The 23,421-nt window shown below is 38.2% G+C and overlaps 1 protein-coding gene across 1 annotated transcript; it reads right to left on the reverse strand.

The window, feature by feature from the left end:
• Positions 1–1,535: 1,535 nt before the first annotated feature.
• On the reverse strand, positions 1,536–16,675 carry LOC110724417 (adenine phosphoribosyltransferase 1-like). The gene is made up of 6 exons (XM_021903835.1): positions 16,320–16,675; positions 15,990–16,100; positions 15,164–15,256; positions 3,160–3,309; positions 2,863–2,921; positions 1,536–1,889 (listed from the first exon to the last, which is right to left on the reverse strand). Exons 1-6 carry the CDS (start codon positions 16,618–16,620, stop codon positions 1,836–1,838), a joined length of 768 nt encoding a protein of 255 aa, XP_021759527.1. The 5' UTR covers positions 16,621–16,675; the 3' UTR covers positions 1,536–1,835.
• Positions 16,676–23,421: the final 6,746 nt, after the last annotated feature.

The raw sequence follows: 23,421 nt of genomic DNA on the forward strand, positions 1-23,421 counted from the left end.
GCCAACGCATCGACGAGAGAAGGGGATAGACGCCAACATGGGTGGGGGGAGGGAGGGATAACTTCTTCTTGTCGTTATTATTCCATATATTTTATTAACCCTTAATTACCTTTTAATTAAGGGAAATTCTCTTTGGTACTCACATGTTTTTTAATTTTCTCTTTGGTGAACAATAAAAATTTCAATTATCTTTTGGCAATCATGAATTATAAAGTGTATATTAATAATAGCATTAATGATATATTTTGGTTATAATCTTTTACTAGGGTTAGTTATATAATCTTTAAAAATTAAATTATTTTTAAAAGAACACCACCGCCCCCACAAGCCCAGGCAGCCACCCCTTGCCCTCCATGCACGCCCAGATTGCCCCCAGCGCCAACGCGCCCCGACCATTCCTCCTCAGCACTGGCGCCGCACTGAACTCTCATCTCCTTGTTGCGTCTCCCTTCCCCCATAACCACCCAACCCCTTCGCCGAAACCCCCCTCCCCCCCCCCCCACACACACCACAAAACCCCTAAAACCATCACCCCACCCTTGAAAACCCTAACCGAACGTCCCCTGCCATTACTAAGGTTCTGGTTGGGGTTTTCGAGGGTTGGGGATGATTTTTAGAGGGTTTAGAGTTTCGTGGGGGTAAGGAGGGGGATTGGTGGTTTAGGGGGAAAGGGGCAACGCGACAGGTGGTTTAGGGTCTATGTGGTGCCAGAGCAGGGGTTGGGCTCGACGGGCGCTAGGGACAGGGGTGATCGGGGTTGGGCATGGGTGGAGAAAAGGGGTTGGTTAGCTAGGGTGGGGGAAAGAGTGGGTGGTGGGTTTTTATTTATTTATTTTTTTAAAAAAAAGAAAAAAAAATATTTTTAAACTAATTTAATTGTCAAAATAATAAAGGAAAAATCTTATTTTCAAGAATAAATTAGTCAATTTGCCTTTTGTTAATAATGGTTAGGCTTATAATTATAGATTAATGTCACCACTAAATTAGGAACATTAATAGTTGACTACCAAAGATAATTTGACTTTTTGTTGTTTACCATTGAGAAATATAAAAAACTTAAGAGCACCAAAGAGATTTTCCCTTTAATTAACCAATTAACCCTTAGTTAACATATTTAACCCATAGTTTGACATGCAAATCAATGTGTTTCACATGCCAAAAAACACTTCAGTTTGCATGCCCGGAAAACGTCTTCGATTTGTGTGTATTATGAAGACACAATTTGGTATCAGACTTCAGCTAAAAATGTCACACATAACCTGTATTACCATTTACAGCAATAAAAAGTCTTCTGAAATATCCTTTTTACTTTTTCAGCCTTAGCAGAGTGTTGATGTCTAATCCTCAGTTTGTAATAACAGGATTAACAGCTGGGAATCCTTTTGTATGCTATAATTTTCTCGAATACTTTCCAAAACATTTCACAAGCACATATAAGATGACTTATCAATAGATTTAAAGAAGTAAGTTTATTCCCCCCCCCCCCCCCCCCCCCCCCCCCCCCCCCCCCCCCCCCCCCCTTGTGAGAGCAGAAGAAATTTAATGCTTGATCTGGAATTCACTTGATTCCAAGATTACAATACAGTGAAGGTGTTTTATTCCCCACCATAAAGGAAATGTGGTAATCTTCTGCATAATACAGGCATACGACATGCATCACCCCAGAGCAAACGACCCGAATTTTATCAATCAACAATGGAACACAAACCAAAAAGTTTACAGTGAAAATAAAATATCTTTAACTAATCAACCTTTCACAATAAATAGGAAAGATAATGAAAGAGATGTTGAAAACATGCGATGTTGAAAACTTGGTTAAAGAAAGAGGGCGTATATCAAGCTGATTTGATAAGGACGAATAGAGGATTGTCGCCTAACCGTTCTCGACCCTGCACAAAGCCAAATAGCTTCTTGTAAAATATGCTAAGCCAAAGTTAATCTAGTAGAAATCTAAACTTTTGACGAGTAGGAAATACAACCAACAGTTGATAAGCTGAACAAGAAGTACAAGTAATTTTTTTTTTACAGATACTCAAACTAGATACTATTGAACATCTTGCTCTTGTTAAAGATTGTATTTGAGAAATGCAATTGATGAAAAAATAAAAAGTACATATTCATGCCCAGCATTAGAACGGGGGCGAAAAAAGCTAGATCAATGTACAATCCAATTTAAAACAAAATATTAAACAGCCATGTTGTGTGTGTATAATCCAAGACGTGTATGTTACTTGGACTCGGATACCATTGTCTAACACGGATGTGTCGAAGCGTCTCACTCAGCAATTTTGTTAAAAATTTCTAAGACTTTTGCCCACAATGAGAAGTGTCCTACTCATGCCTTAGAGTCAAGGATCCTATAATGGTGTTTAAGGTGAAATGAAGAGTCCATGTACCATACATGAGATGAATGTAATCAGTGTAATTTTTTTGGGTAATATGCATCTGTGCATCTTGATTTTTGTAAAAAAAAAAAAAAAAAAAAAAAAAAAAAAAAAAAAAAACTAATTCAACATATTCATTTGCTTGGAGAAGGAAAGGAAAAGTGGCCAAAAAGAATACATAGAATGATAGAAACACATTGAAAGATTGAAGGGAAGAGGAATGGGAGTATGGGACAAGGGTTGAATGTTTGTATTTTATGAAAAATAAAGAAAATGATGTGAGCATTAAGGAGAGATGTGGCATAGATAAATATTTGGAGCATAACCAATTCAAGTTATGAAAGAAAGATGATCACACACATTGAGCACAATACACCATGTTCTCACACTCAAAATTAAACATGCATGGCTAGTATAAATGGCTTAGAGGAATAAAAATTTGCAAGAATGTCAACAGTTGTTGAAAGCAGTAAAATACCTTTAGCTCTGGCAGCTCTATAAGACAGGCACACTCAACAACCTGCACTCCTACACGCTCTGCAATTAAACCACACATTAAATTAGACAGGAGGCTCAAAAAATCATTAAATTTCAAGTAAAAAGTAAAAAAAAAAATAATAAAAATAAAAATAATAAAACAAAAAAAGCTTAATACTACGTATAAATCTTTAGCTATGTAGTTTACAATGAACTCCAATAAGTTTTCGGCAACAACTAGAATGAAGCACTTATGGGAGCTAAAAGTGTCCAGCAAAGTTTTAAACAAAAGCTTTACCAAGCAGCTTAAGCGCAGCAGATAAGGTTCCTCCAGTGGCTATGAGATCGTCAATAATTATGGCACGTTCTCCAGCTTCTACTGCACCAACATGCATCTCTATTTTGTCTGTTCCATACTCCAATGAGTACTCTTCTGAAATAACATCCCCTGTTATATAACATTCAATATTAGTATAACTGGTACAAGTTACAACAAATAGCATTATAAGTTTACGCTATATACAATAGAGGTTGCAAAACTTGTAGCTTAGAACAAAACACAAGAATTAATCAATTACAGCATTTCATATAAAACCAGTAGAAAAGTATGCAGTCTATCATATGTAATTATTAAGCAATAAACTTTGCCAGGTCAAAAGGCCTTTAAGTCACACATGATATAGTGTAGTGCCTTAGCAGTTAGGCTTAATAGCTGGTAGACATACATACATATAGCAAATGCAATATACTTTGCCCAATGTATAAAAAGGCTCAAGGCGCACCAAGGCATTTCAGAGCTCCCAGCGCCACTGTACACCTTTGTGCGCCTCATTCAATAAAAAAAAAAATTCTGAAAAACATCTTTGTGCGCCTCAGGGGGTGTGCCTTAATTTGCGCCTTAGAATGGAATCTGAGATGGAAGGGGTGAAGGAACAGCTAGCTTCATTTCACACCACCATTGCAGAACAGTTCACAGCAGCTATGCAAGGCGCCATAGCTTCGATGCAGCAAACAATGGCGGACCAGATCGCTGTGAGATTGGAACAAGCCACGAAGAAGCAAAGTGATGAACCCACTGCGATGACACTTCGCTTGGAAGGAAGAATCGATCGGATGTGTGTGAAACACGAAGCATTGATGACATCGTTAAGATACAATAAGTCGAAGTTTTAATCAAGATGCGGGCGGCTGTTTCACTGCTCAGATCGACTCAGATTTGTCGATCGGAGGTGATGGCTCTCAGCATTAACAAACTAAATAACCTTACTTTTGGCAGAGGTTGGATTTAATGTGGGTGGCGATACGATAGGTAGTAGATTGGTGGGAATTGGGGGTGCAGCCGGATTATACAACCCAAATAAAGGTGAAGGCGAACATATCAACGACCCAGGTGCTTCCCAATGGATGGGAGGGTCATGTGGAGGATGTGGGGGATATTGGAGGCATGAGAAGTTGGATCTCTGACGATCAAAGGGTCAAACCCAGATGGGTGGATCCTTTGAGGTGAATGATAAATCCAATTTTACAAGTTGAGTGAGGAAGAAAACTTGAAGTAGCAGTGATGAGCTGGTAGCGCTTGAGGGAGACGCATTGCTTTTGGTTCCCTTGGGAAAATAGCCTACGGCCTTTAAATTTCTAGGAGAAGTTGAAGCTCTGTTGTTCTGACAATCTCGGCCAAAGCTCAGCCAGCTCTCTGCATGAACAGTGGGTATGGTGCATGAATATTGTAGGCGGTTTATAGAGCGAATGGCTCCGTTGAGTGGTGGTGAAGAGTCAGTGAAAAGCGGAGCTCAGTTAACATATTCCAAAATCGCTGGATCAGGTTATAGAGTTGTCCATTAAGGTTGAGGACAAGTTAAATTTGGGCCTATACAGACCCAAGTCTGGCATAGGAAGTTCATTATAAAAGGGGGACATAACCTACCAAAACTAAACACATACTTAAACACAGTAAGCCCAAACAACCTTTCCATCCCCACCACACCCACTAGTAGCCCTTTTCATTCCAAGCCCTCAGCGAGAAATAAATAGGAGGTTAAGTGATATGGAATGCAAATGAAACGAGAGAGAGGTTTTTGTTTCAGGTGTGATGACTAGTGGACAGTGGGGACCATGCAAAAGGAAGGAGTTGAGTGTGTTAGTAGCACAAGAGTAAGGTGATAAGTGACTTCTATGTCAATTTTAGGGTATTTCTAGGCTCATTTTTAGGTTTGTTTACCAATAATTTCCCTAGTTTTAGGGTTTATTTCTCTCATTTTCTTACTTCCCTTATTTGATCTTTATTTTGAGTGTTTTTGTAATTTTGAGTGGTTTTTAGCTTAATTTCGTAATTTATTTAAAGTTTCTTATTTTCTATGTTTATAGTTGAAGTTTTGTTATCAATAATTCCTCACTTCTCTCATTTTCTTATTTATTTTAGTGTAACATATTATTTTACTTAGTTTTATTTTATTTTAAATGTCGATCTACCCTTGTGTTTGGTTTTGTTTGTCGGGGTGTTCGGGTCATGGCACGTATTTCAAGGTTAAATGGTTTGCATTGGACTTCGGAACGCGAGTCAAACAAAGAAGCAACACAACCAACGAAACTCAACTCCCCTGCTGCTCCCCTGTTCAACCATTTACACCAATATACATCCCCTGCTCCCTCAATTTCTCCACCCACAGCTCCCCTGCTCCAAATTCCCCACCAAACAACTCATCGCCATCAATAGCACCTTCACACCCAAATCCCACCAGCGTTGCTGCTCACACCCAACACACCAATTACCAAGCCACACCACCAATAGCACCGCCCTAACCCGAACCAAAAACACCAACATAACAGCCACCATTTTCACACCCCAACCAATACACCCCTGCTTCATTTCGACCCCTGCTACACCACAACCGGCCTGCATTCACGTCCATCATCAGCCCCTGCAGCGACCTGCACCATCCCAAACGCCAGCAGCTACCATTTCGGCCCACCTTAAACCACCAAATCAGGCCACAAATCGCAGCAACAAGCTTCAATTCAACCCCAAATGGCCAAATAATCAGAACGTTTAGAGTGGCCGCTCATTATAATCAAGCGGGCGCTCCTAAATAATCTAATTTCTTTCAATTCGAAGCAGAGGCCTTGAGCGGCCGCTCCAATGGGTTCACGCAGTCGCTCCGATTTCGCAACTAATATTTGTACGGATTAATGATTTAGGATGGCTGAGATTTCATTTCGATTATCCAAGGGGCACGATTTAATGATGATTGAAGGTGAGGCTTTCCAGCCATTTAATATGATGCGATGAACGGTATGATGATGGTTGAATGGTAGTCATTGAAAGCAGCCACGAAAGAAGAAGCAGCTGATGATTTTTGGGGATTAATTTTAGTGGGTTTTTGGTTTCTTTTTAATTTGTTTTATTTCTCTTTTTATTTTCCTTTTTTCTTTCTTTCTTTCTTAATCTCCTTTTTTCTCTATTCTCTTTTATTTTTAATTAGCTTGTATTAAATACCCTCTTTTGGGGGTTTAGACTCTCAACAACTTTTTTTCCCAACTTAATTAGATTAGGACTTTTTTATTTTCCTCTCTGAGGGTTAGATTAGTTTTAGGGTTCTTATTTTTTTTAGAGAGAGAAAGTGAGAAAAATCAAGAAAGATTTAAGCTTTTGGAAATTGTTTAGTGACATAACCAATTTGAAGAAAGATTCATCCAATATTGAGCATTTCTTACTCTCTCTTCTCGATTTATTGCTTTATTGATTGCTTGCTTTTATCGCTTTATTTAGATTAATTGTTTTTGCTTCATGTTCTTAGATTAGTCTTAGTTTATTGTTATTATTTTGTTGTTTAGTTCTACTCTTTATTTTTGTGTTTATTTGGTTAATTTTTTCATGTTTGAGTAATATCTTAGCTAGGGGAATGGATAAAGGTTATGTTGATGAATTGAATGAATGATTGTGATTAGTATGCAATTGATTCTTGATTATTGTGTGTGGATGATGCTTACATTGATTAGAATCTTTTTAGCTAATTGATTCTAGGTTTTTAATTGTGCTTTCAATCAATTGTGTGAAAGTGAGTTGATTGAGAGTCTAGATTCTTCCATACCTATGCTAGGCTAGTTGCACGGGAGTGAATTAGCTTAGTAGGATAATTAATATGCTTAATTGCGCAGGAGTGAGTTGAGTGGGCTGATGGTTCCTATTGAGATCATGATCATCTAATCGAAATTTATTGTTGAATTAATTAATGTAATTGGATTCCCCTCTCCCTAGTATTTTGTTGATTACTTTAAGTAGTGTTTTAGTTGTTCCTCTCTCTATCTCACATCTTTCTTACTAGTTTGAGTAGCACAAATTGATACACTTAGTCCTTGTGGTTAGACTCCGAACTTGCCTCTATGCTTGCTTAGTGGTTAGTTAGGAATTTATAAATATTGTTTGATATTAGGAGGTTAGTCAACGACCTCGCCCTCACCTACTTATCATAAGGCCCTCTTCTTTAGAGCTGCTCTTGCGATGCGCCCAGAAGCTCAAAAGAATAGGGCCTAAGATAAGGAAGAAACACTAAAGAGTGGGGAGGAGATAAATACAGATGACCAACAACCACAGATATCCCTAAATCCAGTCATTAGGCTTAACTTCCAAAACCAATAAAATGGTAGGTAAAGTGCTGGATTATGAAGTTGTGATGATGATAGACCTAGGCAGAACTCATTTCCACCAGTGCGGTGGAACTAGAGATGCAATGCAAGGAGAGGGTGAATGCCTTAGATATGTGCTGATGGTTGATGATTTCTTACCTCTTTCTTTGGAAAATGAGCATGCAATGGATGGAAAAATCAAGGATGATGTACACTAAACCATCACTTATAACAAAGTAGAAGAAACAATTACCTCGAAGGGGATTCCGCCTTGGGAACAGCGATCATCTCACGAAATGCAGTGATTAGAATACTGTGAAAAGGAGGTGCCTAGTAGAATTCTGCAACTATTGAGTAATAAGAGAAATTCACAAATTACCCTTGTTTCTTTTTATGGTGCAAGCGATGCATTCTTTGTTTCCGACCTGATTCCTTGCAATATGGTAGAGCGAATTGAAAGAAAGGGAAGGACTAAGAAGTTATGATTTCATTTTCCTTTGTTTATTTATGAAATGAAAGAAAGGAAAGGAAAGGAATTGCAAGGTGTCATTTTAAAATCCCCTATAATGAACCAAATCCTTGGAATGACTTGAAGAAAGCGTAGTTAGCGTACAAGTTCACTCAATCTCTCCAGTCTCCCTATTCCTTCCTCTTCCTTCCCCTACTCTACCCTTTCCTTAGGGGTGTATAAAAAAGATCAAGATGCACTAAGGCAATAGTGGTATTGTTACACCTAGGCACACCTTGGTGGGCCTCATTGATGTGAGGCAGATATATATAAAATAAAATAGGGATATTCTCAATGGTAACCCCCTATTATTGCTACGCACCAATGGTAACCCTCTTTTTTTTGGATTATACAAAATGACACTATTTTTCTTTTTTCTCCTAAAGATGACATTAATGATGGTGCTTTAACATAAAATAGTCAATTAAAATTAACTATGCTAGTTTTTTTTTTAATAATTAATAATTATAAAAATATTAAACCCAAACCCTCTCCCACCCACCAGCCAGTCAGCCACCAGCCCTCTCCCTACCGGCGCCAAGCACCCTCCACCCTCGGTCGACGCCGGCGACGCCCAGCCTCCCCCGCCCCACCCTCCTCTCATTCCCTAAACCTGATGCCCCCACCCAGTCACTGCAGCAGCCTCACAATTCACACCTCCATCTCAATAGCCACAGCATCACTAGCCATATCCCACTGTCAATTAACAAGACGATCGGAGCCCAGCTCCACAACTCTCCAATCAACAGAAACAACAAACACCAAAGCAACTCCCCTGCTCCACCCCTCAGCCCGCAACATCACCTTCTACAGCAACGCCCTGCCACAGGCGCATCCTAGCAGCCTCTGCTCGCCCCCCTAACGCTGCAACAACAATGACAGCAGCACACGCAACAACAACCACCGATTCGCCACCTGCAGCCACCAATTCACCGCCCATTTACCACCAATTCACCGTCCATTCACCGCAAACAGCAATTCAGCACCCAATTACTACAATTCCGGGGGCTTTAATTGCAGCAATTTGGCAAAGAACATCTTCAATCTTGAACTCCAATTGAGACCTAGATGAAGCAGGGGGAGAATCCATGGCTGCTGGAAGGAAGGGTGGGCCAGGCGCCAAAAATCGAACCGGAGGAGAGGAAGCTGGTCTGGTGGGGGAGGGGAAGCCGGAAAGTTGGCCTGGTGGGGGGAAGGGGAGTGGTGGACTAGCGGGCTGGTGGAGAGAGGGGTTTTTTTTAAAAAAAATAAAATCTGTCAAATTAAAGGGGGCATTTTTGTCATTTCGCTATTTTGGTTAATCATGGTTTAATTTTATATTAAAACACCATCATTAATGTCATCATTAGGAGAAAAAAGATAACTAAGGTCATTTCGTATAATCCATAAAAAGGGGGGTTACCGTTGGTGCGTAGCAATTGTAGGGGTTTACCATTGAGAATATCCCAAATAAAATAACCTTACGATGTGAATTTTAGTCCTAAAACTAAAACACACGAGGATATGAATCAAACTTAATTCTATACAGGAAAATCCACCAAAGAGTAGAATTAAACAAGAAACTAGATTAATTAACTAAGAATCCATATAATTAATCAACCTAAACAAATGTTTTAACTAAAACAAGCAAAACAGCAATTCAAATCCATCAATTAGAACTTAAATGTTTAAACTCAAAACAATGCAATGATAATCTCTATCTAAAGCCACGAAAATTACCCCTATTTATAAACATAGGAGGCAACTAATTCTACTCCTACAAGGACTAGGACAAACCCCTAACCTTGTTCCCCAAGTATCCTAACTAGAATAGAATTACTACTTCTAACTAGAATAGGAAAACTTATCCTAATCAAACTCTAATTAACTAACTAAAAACTTTCCTACTAACCTTAAGAAGTTTATAGCAACTAAATGACAGAAATTTGATCTTATCCTAAGTGCTTAAACCAAGAAAAATCCTTTCAAGTGAAAGGTAAAAACTTGCAAGCAAAAACTCTAGAAATAAACTAAGTCTATAAAATCATTCTTTTCATATCGCCGCCACCACACCACCACACACGCCACCCCCGTTGACACGCGCCACACCAGCGTGTAGCTGGGCTCTGGTTCCGGGAAGCCGGCGTGTGGGCCCCATCTCGGCGCGTGGCCACCGTGCTCCTCGCCGGAAGTGAACTGCTCCATTTCATCTTCTTTGTAAATCATGCTTCCTTCTTTCCCTATTGAACTAGTGGACCTTTCCTTGTTTATTTTTTTGTTTGGGCAGCCTATAATGAAGCTATTTGGACCTTCTAAAAGTGTCTTGGATCCTTCAAAAGAATTAGCCTCTTAATTCACATCATTCACCCCTTCTTCAAAAGAATTTGCCCTCAAATTCACTTCATCAAAACAAGTAACGAGGTTTTCAATGGTATATGTAGAATCTTCATCACCACTTTCACTACACAAGTCTTCGTGGTACTCACCATCTTCATAATTGTCATCTTCTTTCACAAGAAACATGTCTTGGGTCCTCTATCGATCTCTTCCTTAAATACTTTTTCCCTTAGAAACAAACTTGAACTTCGATTAACATTTGAGCACTTACTATGTCCTTTATGAGACAAAAGATGTAGACTAAAACGTTTATTCCCAACCTCCACGTAATACACATTGGTCTTGCCATCAAATTTCACAAATCTATCATATTGCCAAGGACGACCTAATAGTACATGACACACATCCATGGGGCAAACATCACACAAAACTTTGTCATGAAATTTACCAATTGAAAAGGATATTAGAGCTTGTTTATTCACCTTGACATCGCTTGAATTATTGAGCCAATGAAGCTTGTAAGGGTTTGGATGCTCGGTAATTGGCCACTTCAATTTATCTACCAACGTAGTAGACACTACATTAGTGCAGCTACCCGTGTCTATTATCATATCACACAACCTATCTTCTACCTTACATCTTGTGAGAAAGATTTTCTCCTTTTGATTGCCCTCAATAGACATAGGTTTTGAGTGTAGTGCTCTCCTTAGGACCAAAATTTGACTATGAGTCTCGAGTTCAATTTCTTTCATGTGTTCCTCCTCTTCTTCAGGGTTTTCCTCATCCTTTTCACCGTCCCTACCTTGCTCACACATAGCTTGTTCTTGTTCCCATTCTTGAGCCGTCATTACCCTTTTAGAATGACAATCACTTGCAATGTGACCAACACTACCACACTTAAAACACTTCCTATCTTCAAACTTCTTATTAGATTCAGATTTAGGCTTTGTCTCCTTGTAATTCGAACAAGAACCACCTTTTTCCTCACTAGATTTCTCAGAAGGTTTTGAGAACCCTTGTACAAAGGACTTAGTGAACGAGCCCTTCTTCCCTTTTAATTGTTTTTCAACTTTGATAGCCACTTTACACACATCCTTAAAAGATCAATATTGTTGTAATTCAACTTTTTCAGCAATATTATCATTCAATCCCGAAATAAATCTAACAATCTTATGTTCAACAATCTCTTCTAAACCACATAGCATGCATAACTTCTCAAACTCAACAATATAATTCTCAACATTCATGGAAGTTTGTTTAAAAGTTAGCATCTTAAGATAGATATCTTGAATATAATCACTAGGAACGAAACTCTTTTTCATGTGCTTCTTAAGTTGCTCCCAAGTTGTGATTTTGTCACGCCCTTCCCTATGCCTCTTCTTTTTCAAATTATCATACCAAAGACTAGCACAACCAGTGAGCTTCAACTCCGCAATTTTACACTTCTTTCTCTTATCATACTCCTTGTAATCAAAGAGAGTTTCGACCCTTCTAATCCATTCAAAATACTTCTCTGGTTCATTCATACTCCCATTGAATTCGGGAAGGTCTAACCTAAGGTTTCTATCATCATCTTTTGGTCTATCCCTTCTCCTAGGTCTAGGTGAATCATCACTTGATGAATAATTCTTTCGTGACCTCCTTGGGTTTCTCCTTGGTTGTTCAGCCTCACTTGAACTAGAATTAGGGTTAGAATCACCCCTCTTTGAAGAAGATCCATCACGAGTATCAAGTCTCTTCAATACCTCCTCAAACCTTGCTACCAACTCGGTGTGATTTGTCTTGAGCTTGTTCTAAGGTTAAACCCCTTGGAACCTGTGGAACCTCTTCGTCAATCATTATTCCTACACAAACCAAGTTAGTCTATGAAAAAATCTAGATTAAAAGATCAAATCTTGAAGGAATCTTGAAGCAAACAAAAACCGGACTCCCAACCGCAACCCAATGTAATAACACCAAAAGTTTGAGGCCGTAAAGAGTTCGTTAATCAACCAAAAGCTACGAAATTTTTTATGGTGATAGCTAGACGTTTTTAGAGTCTAATGCAAAAAGAATCACTCAAAAATTCCCAGCCAAACGTTACCAGTTTTTTTTTCTACCGGAACCTGGAATCTGACACCAAGATGATGTGAATTTTAGTCCAAAAACTAAAACACACAAGAATATGAATAAAGCTTAATTCTATACAGGAAAATCCACCAAAAGAATTAAAAAAGAAACTAGATTAATTAACTAGAAATCCACCAAATTAATCAACCTAAATGAATGTTTCAACTAAAACAAGCAAAACAACAATTGAAATTAAAATTACCCCTATTTATAGACATAGGAGGCAACTAATTCTACTCTTACAAGGACTAGGACAAACCCCTAACCTTGTTCCCCTAGTATCCTTACTAGAATAGAATTACTACTTCTAACTAGAATAGGAAAACTTATCCTAATCAAACTCTAATTAACTAACTAAAAACTTTCCTACTAACCATAAGAAGTTTATAGCAACTAAATAATAGAAATTTAATCTTATCCTAAGTGCTTAAACCAAGAAAAACTCTTTCAAGTAAAAGGTAAAAACTTGCAAGCAAAAACTCTAGAAATAAACTAAGTCTATAAAATCATTCTTTTCATATCCCTGCCACCACACCACCACACGCGCCACCCCTGTTGACACGCGCCACACCAGCGTGTAGCTGGGCTCAGTTCGGTGGCGGGAAGCCGGCGCGTGGGCCCCATCTCGGCGCGTGGCCACCGTGCTCCTCGCCGAAAGTGAACTTCTCCATTTCATCTTCTTTGTAAATCACGCTTCCTTCTTTCCCTATTGAACTAGTGGACCTTTCCTTATTTATTTCTTTGTTTAGGTAGGCTATAATGAAGCTATTTGGACCTTCTAAAAGTGTCTTGGACCCTTCAAAAGAATTAGCTTCTTGATTCACATCACCTTTGGTGTGAAAAATAAATGTGTGCCTTTTTGTATTGGATTCTTTTAGCTCAAAAAAGCGTTGAACCTCTTTCAGCAAGTGCCTTAATGCCTAGTAGAGCTTTTTTATGCACTGACTTACCCTTAACCATTCTGATTCATTTTTTTATTCCTCATTCCCCACTTTTAGATTTTTTTTTTGAGACACAAGAACTAAAAATAAGAGAATTATATGGAAAAAAAATAAGGCTGTGATTTGCATAAGCCAATCTATTGCATTTTAGAGTATGTTTGAATAGAAATATTTGTAGGGAAAGGAAAGGAAGGAGGGATAAATTTTCCCTTGTTTGGATAAGACAAAGGGTTAGAGAAAGGAAAGAAAAGGGATCCATTTTCCTTCCCCATTTAACAAACCAAATTCCTCCATAGTTAGAGCTATTTGGAGGAAAATGAAACGTCAAACTTTCCCTCCTCTCCTTTTCCCTTCGCTATTGTTATCCAAACATAGTGTTAGGCAAATTTTATCTCATATGGCCCCATGTGATGATTGTAGCATTTTAACACCAATATATTTAGGAATACTACATTTTATACCAACCATAATTCAAGCAAAACATATGTGATAAACTGCCAACATTTATAAGAATAAATAAATGTGTTAGGCTTTACTAGCATAATAGTAATCCAATACTGAACATTATTCCATCCATTTCTTTTTTATCTTCTTGTTTGTAATCTTATAAATATGCACAATTTGAGAAAATCTCCTATATTATTCCTCATATGTATAAAAAGGAAAATGAAAAAGAAAAAAGTCATGTTTGGACTTGTTTGATTTGTAAGAGAGAGGCCGCTTGTCAAGTAGAAGAAAAAGGAACAAGACTACAATGGGAGAGCAGCACCCACTAATATGCCAGCAACATGGGCAGCAGCTACAACACTTCACTGGAATGCCAGCCACATGGACAGCAGCCACAACACTGAGTGGGCACAAACCAAAATCCTTTGGGTAGTTGTGAGAGAGACAAAATTTTGTATATAAGAGGGGAAAGGGTAGAGTGAAAGAGCAATTTAGTTTGGAAAGTGGTAACCTCAAACTACTAACTGGTGTCTTTAATTATGCCAAGAATCAACCTCTCCATAATTTCCTAAGTTATTTTGTATTATGTGATAGTGTTGGTGGAGCAAGTTTATCACATAGTCTCAATGGGTGCTTAAAAAAATTTAAAAAATTTAAAAATTTGGCTATTATGTAATATTGGTCAAAAATGTACATTCGGCAAACGTGCATAGTAAAACAAAAAGACTTAAAAAGTCAAAAAGTAATTGTGGGAGTAAATTTTAAACATAATAAGGACGGTACTTAGATTTTAAAAAAGGAAAAGAAAAAAAGTTTATATGCTGCTTAAGTAATGCCACAACAAACAAATGATAAGACTCATAACATAATAGTCAAATTGATAGATCAATAGATGAAGACACCACAATTGGTTTTTTTTTTTTTTTTTATTTTTTTTTTTTTTTTTGAGATCAAAAGAAACAACAAACATCCCCTTGATAAGAGAAATTTATGAGAAACTAATTCTTACATTCTAGAGCTAAACTTCAACAAAGAGTTATTCTACATTCTAGAGCTAAACTTCAACAAAGAATTAGCCTACTATATACACATCCTTCCCATAAATTAGACCACATTTTATTCTTCCAGTTTTAATATATAAGTAGGCATACATAACAGAGCATACCCTAGTTGGGAGTCCAATTAAATGCAACAAGCAGCCAAAATAAAGTATCCATATGCCTGTCGAAATGTGTGATTAGAAAGAACAGCAAAAACTTAATAGATTCATCACTTGTTAATCAAAGCTAGCTACAAGAATACCACTTAAACAGTCAATTATGTATGACAAATGTATAGATAAAATTGCCATAACAAACCAGGTAATTTCCCAGGCTTTCTCATTGGAACAAATTTAGCACCAATGGCCAATGCAATGGGTGGACCGAAAATGAAGCCTCTTGCCTCAACCCCTACAATATAACATGTAACATCAAATGATCATCAATATGAAGATTGTCAAACAGTTTTTAAAACAAAAACCATCAATAGGTGCAAATAATAAATGCATAACATAACATAGAACAAATCTCAACCACCTATGCAAGCTTCATCTATGAGTCAAGAATGCTTTATATGTTATAAGATTACCAACTCCAATCTCAAAATACAGGCAATTGATATTGAATAACAAAGAAAACAAATTACTTCCTCCATTTTCTTTGGGTGAGGGGATATGATACTCTCTCTGTTCCTAAATAATTGACACGTTTGACTTTTTTCTGCTATTTACATATTAACTTTGACCCTTGCATTTTAGATATAAAACAAATTTTACTATGAAATATACTGTTAAATCGGTATTATACAAAGTTTCATGCATTGATTAAGTATGTCAAGTTTGATTGTGTCAATTATACAAAATCGGATAGAGTAGTAAAAAGAGTGTTTATCAAAAATAGAAATAAAGTGAAGTGAACAAAATTTGTTTTATTAAAATAATACCAGCATATTTTATACTTTTAAATTCAACGAAGAGTCGTCAATAAATATCTGTGTTACTCAAATTCTTCATTTCTTCATTTTACCTAAGTGCTCTTAGATCCTCACGATATGAGTACTAGAGTATAGAACAATCCCACCAACAACAGAGTATAGAGCAAAAAAAACATCATGTTTACAACTATCAGACCAGAAATATGTCACCTGCAACAACCGAAATATCTTTTCCCCTGTATCTTTCAACAAACAAATCAATTGTGTCCTTGAATGCCTTTGGATCCAACAGCATGGTAGTAATATCCTGAAACATAACCCCTGTTTTCAAAAATACCCACATACAAAAACTTAATCAATATCAATAAAGAACACAAACCCACAAAATTAAACTAAATATCACATCTAAATCATCAATTAAATTAAGCACACGTTTAAACAACAACGACAACATCAAAGCAGTATCATTACTTAGTTAAAAGTAACTGCTTAACAAATTTAGAAAAAGCAGTAACACAAATAAATTGAATAAAATCGAACCAGGTTTAGGAAAGTTAGGGATGACACGAATAGAAGACTGAATTCTTGAGATTCTGTCATCTTTAGGAGGTTGTGAATCCAAAGCCATTTTGATCGGACTAACACTAACAGAGGTAGAACAACGATGAGGGAGAGAAGAGGAGAGAGAGAGGGAGTGCAGTGAGGTCGACTTGGGGGTGCGAATATTGCTCAATGGTTGACGACAGCAACAATATTTCAGTGACAGATTTGCCCTTGATGATTCACTGAATGTGTTTGTCAAATAGTGGGCTGGCGAAGAAGGTATTCTTAGAGGATGCATTTGGTATTTTTGAATTTATAAGGACTTTTGTCGGCTATTACTCGTGGAAATGTGGAGTTATTGACTTATTGGTATGGTGGCCTTGTGGCTTGTGGGGGTATAAGAATATCTTTTAGAACCGCTACACAAGATAATAATTTTATTATTATTTTTTTTTTTCAAAAAAAATAAAAAAGGCAAGACGGCAACGCCTTTCAGGGATTAGATGCCATAGTGTTGGTGTTGAAATAATGACGATTTTTTTTCATTTGTGTCCGCTAGAGGGTTATAGATTAGACTTTTTCATGCCTAAATTTATTCAACATTAAGAGTTTTTTTTTTTTTGGAACAACAAGGCTATTTATTACACACTAACAAAGTCAACAGCAAGAGCATTGTTTACAGTGTTAGGGACCTTTTTGATCCAAATAGGCATCTCTTCATAATCCTTACTAATCTTAGCTAACATATGTGCTACGCCATTTCATTTCCTACCCACATTAGCAAAAGAGATTGAAATACAAGAATTTGCAATGTGCAAGATATCCTTAACAAGGGAGCCGGAATAAGAGTTCTCGATTTTCCTGCTCTTAAGGTGCTTAATTGATTTCAGATTGTCTGATTTAAGGATGAGGGTAGTGATGCTAGCTTCAATTGCTATATGGAGAGAGTGTCACATCGCCATAGCTTCAGATTCGTCAACCCCCATCCTTCCAACAAGCTTGTGACAAGTAGCAACCATGATATCCCCACAACAATCACGAACCACGCCACCCAAACCAATCTTCTCATTCATAAAGACAGCAGCATCCGTATTCAATTTGTAATAGTTAGAGTTGGGGGATCCATCTATGACAGACCACCTGTTTGTCACGAATTTTAGACAGGATCTGACTATTTGCTTTCTCGAATTCACCCACAATACTCATTGCTTTGTTTATTACATCTTCCACATGAAAAACTTTCTTCTCAAAACACCAAGCATTTCTCTTGATCCAAATTCCCCATCTAATACTCCAAAAAATATTCCACCAGTGCTTCTCCTTATACATCAACAAAAGAGAATGGCACCAATTAAAAAAGGACTGACCTTCATTATTCAGGACATTCAGCCTCAGAGGAGAGCAATACCATACAAATCAAGCCTAGGTGCAGAACTTAAGGGCGAGAGCAACTATTTTATATTTTTCTCCACATGTGGGGCATGTGTCATTAAGGTTAATACTTCTTTATTTTTCAGATTGTGGCACACAGGAACACCGTTGTGGAGGGTTTGCAGTCCAGATATTAGACCAGATGGACACATTATGAGGATTAAAGAAGTTGCCCTATTATTTTTTCTAGCACTCAGCTCAGCATGATATGCGCTATAGACAATGAAATCCCCATTATTTGAGTAATGCCAGATCCACCCATCTTCGTTCCCATAATGAGCAATAGGAATTTTTAAGATTTCACTCACTTCCCAGTCATAAAAATGGGCCTTGAGAATGTCAAAATTCCATTCTTATTGTTGATTAGGTCAGCCATAATAGTATGAGCACCTCATCAATGTGCAATCGCTAAAAAATTCGAAAATTGGGTAAGTTTGACACCCATAGGTCCTTCCAGATTTCAATAGACAATCCACTCCCCACCAACTTTTGTGCACCCCTTTTTTAGGGGTTTTTTGAGGTGTCCTGCAGGAGAGCTATGTCACCAAGACTGGATCCTCGTCGCCTGTATCTGCAATCAAAAGGAAGCTCCGGGTGTTCGGAGTTCTGCCTCCAACGCTCAAGTTAGTACCGGGTGGAGTCTAATAAATGCGGAAAGTAAATAGGGTAGATCTTCTCAGATCACGAGATCTGAGGAATCACCGTAGAGAGTGATTGTTGCAATAAATGGAAATGTGAGATGTAAGAATTGAACGTGTCTCCCAAGGTAATAAATTCCCCTATTTATAGGGTATGGGAGTTAGTGCCCTTACCTTAGGTCATTTAACCTAGGTAATTGGGCTGCGCCGTTTTTACGGATCCTCGAGATTTGGGCCCTTGAAGGCCACCATTTCCCTAATGATGCAGAATGCCACGTGTCAAGGGTATTTTTACCCTAAACATTTACCCCTCACAAGGGTGACGTGGCATGTCACGTGGTGCCTGTGACACATGTCACGCACACATTGATGACGGTTAATTTAACCGTTTACCTTCTAGGGAAGTTACAGGGATGCCCCTAAATTTACCCCTCTATAAATAGGAGTTTATCCCCCTTCATTTTTGACATTTTCCACAAAATCTAGAAAGAGAAGTACAGAGATCTTAGAGAGAGAAAACGTATGTTCATCATCTGACATCGCCGCTTGATATAACCGGTCAACGCCTTTCACAAATCTTTCAAAAATCTTTTAAGGTAACAATGTCTCTTTCTCTACTTTATAATTTGTCCTTTTACCGTTTGTGTTTGCAACCTACTTTTAAATAAATGGATTCACCAACACACACGACACGACCTAGTATAATTGTCAACCGGTCACCTGGTGCGGCTGAGTCTAAGACTGGGGGTGTCGTCTCTGAGTGTTTGGACTCCCTAACTTGTTCTTCCTCGAATCCGATCGTCTCTATGTCTATGCAGGACACTATGACTCAGATAAAACAAACGGCCCGTGACCTATAATATAGGGAAGACGGCACATTAAAAGTACTGGTGTTGGGTTTCGTAGCGTCCAACGCTACGCGGAAGAGAAACCCGCCCAAGACCCGCCCCAATAATTAAAGCAATAAAGCATGCATAAACATAATTAAACAATAATTAAGAAAAGGGATAAAGAAGTAATACCCTTGAAGCGTGCTTCGCTCGTAAACCGAGCTCTTACTTCAAAGCTTAAAGCCTCACAAGCGTGACGGCCTCCAACGGCTCGTACCCACAACTCGACCCGAACGATCTTCGCCTCGAGGGTTAATCGAGACTTAACCAAGTATAACACTAGAGTTTTACGAACTTAAAGGTTTTCTCAATAATAAGAGATGCCTTTTTGAGTTCCACTCAAGTTGTTTCCCAAATGCCCAATCATAGGGTATTTATAGGGAAATGCAACTTGCTCTTCCCATTCATGATCAATGTGGGATAGTTGCATTTTTCACTAATTTATTTAATTCCAAAATAAATTATAAAACAATGCAATCACAAATCAACAAGTGGCATGAGGAGAGGAGAGGTTAGGTGAGGACCATGACCATGGGGGGACCATTGCCTTGCTCCCCAAGGCATGGCTCTAAGCCTTGGTCCCCACCTCTCACAAACCGGCATCAAGCATAGGGGTGAGCTGGCTGCCAGCCTTGCGGGCAAGCTAGCACAGCCAACCTAGCACAGCTAGCACGCACAGCACGCACCAGCAAGCATGCCTAGCACATGCGTGCTGCTAGCAAGCCACGCATGCTGCTAGCTGCTAGGCAAGGCCTCGCTGCTTGCTGCTGCTGCTGTGCGAGGCTCTTAGCTTGCTGCACGCTGCTTGCTGCTGCCATGCGAAGGCACACACACAAGCAAGCAAGAACAATGTGCTGCTGCTGCGATGGCATGCACGCACACGCACATGCCTAGCAATGCGATGATGTTGTGCTATGTGTAGGCACGCACACAAGCACACATGGTGCTGCGATGGTGCTGCCATGCGCCTAGAGCTAGCGATGCACACACACACGCAAGCTCCTAGCTTTGTGATGGTGTGCTGTGCGCCTAGCACGCAAGGTGCGCCTAGCATGCACGGTGTGTCTAGCACACATGGTGCTTCTAGGCTTACGCCTAGCCATGCAAAGTGCATGCTAGCTCGAGATAGCCTAGCGTCCACATGGCTAGGCCATTGTGATGCTACGGCTACGCTCGAACTTGTTGCTTGTTGATTTTGCGACGCTCGGTCTCGACGCCTTAGGCTCGATATCCGACGTCTGTGTTCGTAATACTCTAGTGACTCATCAAATACTTCGGATTGATTCGTCAGTTCGGATTGGAAGTTTGTTTGGGTTCGACCCGAAGGGTTCAGTCAAGACAAAGCTGCAATAATAATTGTTCACTAACATTACAGATCGGAAGCGACCTCCACCTAAGCATTCCGATCACTTGATCTCACTGAAGAATTAGCTTCCTGATAATTCTAAACCCTCTATCAGAATAATACACTTGTTGGAAGGACACCATTCCTTTGAATCTCCCACTTGTCCTTCCGGACAAGTGTGCATACAGTGTACAACCCATTTCCTATGTCGCTTAATGCCTCTTCGTGAACTATAAGGTAAGAATCTTCGTCATCCTTATTACGTCCATAAGTGTTTCTCGATCTCCGAGTTCGACTGTCAATAAGCAGATGATTTCTAAAATTCATCTGAGCACAGCTATGCATTTTCACAGTCTCACTCTTCGAGCGGCCTTGTAAACAACAAAGACATATTCCCTATTGTTAATAGGGGGACATTTCCAGTCTTGCACTGTAAGCCTCTCTTACTAAGAGGACCTAATCTCCCGAGTGTTCCCGTTATAATCCCCAGTTACGGTGGACGTTTGACAACATCAAAGAGACCAGTACTCAAACAAGATAACTTCATAATAATCATGGTCGAGGAAATAGGTTCCGATAGCTATAATGAGAAATGTACTTATGACGTTTTTGAATCTCTTAAAGTACTCTCTTAGGTCGATCCGGTGCAGTTCCAAACTAGCACCTGTGCAAATGATTTATGACTACTATGTCCTTGCAGCACAAGAAACAGTACTGTAAATCATACTACACACTAATCTCCAGTGGTCAATAATAGTCCATCAGTTAAATGACCCCGATTAGGGATAATTTTCAATTTAAATATTCAATGTTCACTTAACAGGTCTTTCTTTATCCAAGACATGGTCTTGATACCCTGTTTTGAATATTCTCATAAGTCGAATGCACTCATTATTTAATTCTAAACCACAATTAAATAGCAATGGAGTGAATGAATAAATTAATAACTCCATAAATGAATGGTTTCTACATAGTGTTTTACATTAAGACATCTAGTTTAATTAAAACACATGTACAGGGAATTCAAAGCCAATCTCCAACGTGCTTGATTCCCATTGCCTCGACGTGCTTGTTGTGCTTCACTTGAGGCAGAGGTTTGGTCAAAGGATTGGCCACATTATCATCCGTTCCGATCTTACAAAATCTGATTTCACCATCGGATTTCCATTCCCTTATCATGTAAAATCGCCTTTGGACATGTTTGACCTTCTGGTGCTCTCTTGGCTCTCTGGCTTGAGCAATAGCTCCATTGTTGTCACAATAGAGATCTATTAGACCCTTGATGGAGGGTACAACACCAAGTTCACTGACGAACTTACGAATCCAAACTGCCTCCTTAGCTGCGCTTCTGAAGCTGCCAAGTATTCAGCTTCAGTTGTAGAATTTGTAGTGGTGATTTGTGTAATATCCCGAATTTTGGGTGAATATTTTAATAATTTCTTGAATTATTTAATTTGGAGCCAAAATTAATTTTAAATTTTGGCGCCAAATATAAGTATTTAATCATTTGAATAATTTTAAATTTTGGCGCCAAATATAAGTATTTAATCATTTGAATAATTAATTTCGGATCTTTAAATTAATTATCTTTTATTAAACCTTCCATATTTTATTATTTTCATATTATTTTCCAGATTTTTTTAATAATTAACAATTATAATAGTTTTACAACTAATTTACGTAAACTAATTTTGGCCTTGATATTATCTAAGGTATATAAATTTGATCTAATTACCAAAATTAATTATTTTCCTAAGTTAAATATGATTTTCGTAGGATTTATATATATATATAAAGATTTTGACGTGAATGCCAAAACCTTGGTTTTATTAAGATGATTTTTGTTTGATAAACATACTTTCTTAACCTTTAGCCTTCTTCTTCATTATCCTATTTTGCTTCCTATCATCATTCTTCCAACCATATGTATATCTACCTAAATTTCTTCTCATCTTTTAATCCAACTACTAACCTAGACTCAATTTGATCCAAGTACTTTAACAAACCCCAAAACTTATCATATTTTCAAGTAACCATATCATACCTTCAACTTTATCTTTTCCACCCTTAATCACTATAAATAGACCCTCAATTCTTCACAAATTCCTCACACCAAAAATCTGAACCCTCTACTTCTCTTAAGCCTTCACACCTCCCTCTATTCCTCTTGCTTTCTTTCCCACACTCGTGCAACAACAACACCGGAATCGTAAACTAAACTAGCTGCTACCACCAACTACTATTATTGTGCTGCCACCATTGCCATCACCATCTGCCGCCTAATTGTCGCCACACAGCAAACCGCTGCTGCCAGAAGGTGCAGTAGCATCTTCTTTCTTGCACCTCCATCTTTTGCCGCAAGATTTTTATACTAATGCTACTAACCCACTATGATTATTATTACTTATGATATTACACTAATGCTATGTTAGTAAGGAAGCTAAAGTATTAATACTAACGTCATAGCTACAATACCAATAGTACTAATATGATATTAACATAATTCGAGATTTAATGTTAAGGTAGTTCATGCACAAATAGGGTATTCTTTGTAGTTTGCGTTTATTTTGTTAACTTTATATTAATTAAGGTTATTTTAATTGTGTAGGAGCTGAGGATTCCCTTGATCGTGGTCAAGCATAGTAGTCGGACCTTAATTTGTTCTCCTGATTAAGGTACGTATAGGTGGCTAGGTCCCTGATACAAAGTATTAAATGCGTGTTTTATTTCAATAATTGTTAAATATTACGATGAATTAAAAAAAATATATAATTTTTATGACTTAAAGGTTTGAT

The sequence above is a fragment of the Chenopodium quinoa genome, unplaced genomic scaffold (assembly GCF_001683475.1).
Source record: "Chenopodium quinoa cultivar QQ74 unplaced genomic scaffold, ASM168347v1, whole genome shotgun sequence".
In the NCBI taxonomy this organism is placed as follows: domain Eukaryota; kingdom Viridiplantae; phylum Streptophyta; class Magnoliopsida; order Caryophyllales; family Amaranthaceae; genus Chenopodium; species Chenopodium quinoa.

Bases quoted from the DNA above. Each gene is read 5' to 3' on its own strand.
- LOC110724417 (XM_021903835.1), bottom strand. From the start codon at position 16,620: ATGCATCCTCTAAGAATACCTTCTTCGCCAGCCCACTATTTGACAAAC. The intron at 15,257-15,989 runs GTGACATATTTC...GTTATATTGTAG, and splicing joins AGATATTTCGGTTGTTGCAG to GGGTTGAGGCAAGAGGCTTC. The intron at 3,310-15,163 runs GTTTGTTATGGC...GTTATATAACAG, and splicing joins AAAGCCTGGGAAATTACCTG to GGGATGTTATTTCAGAAGAG.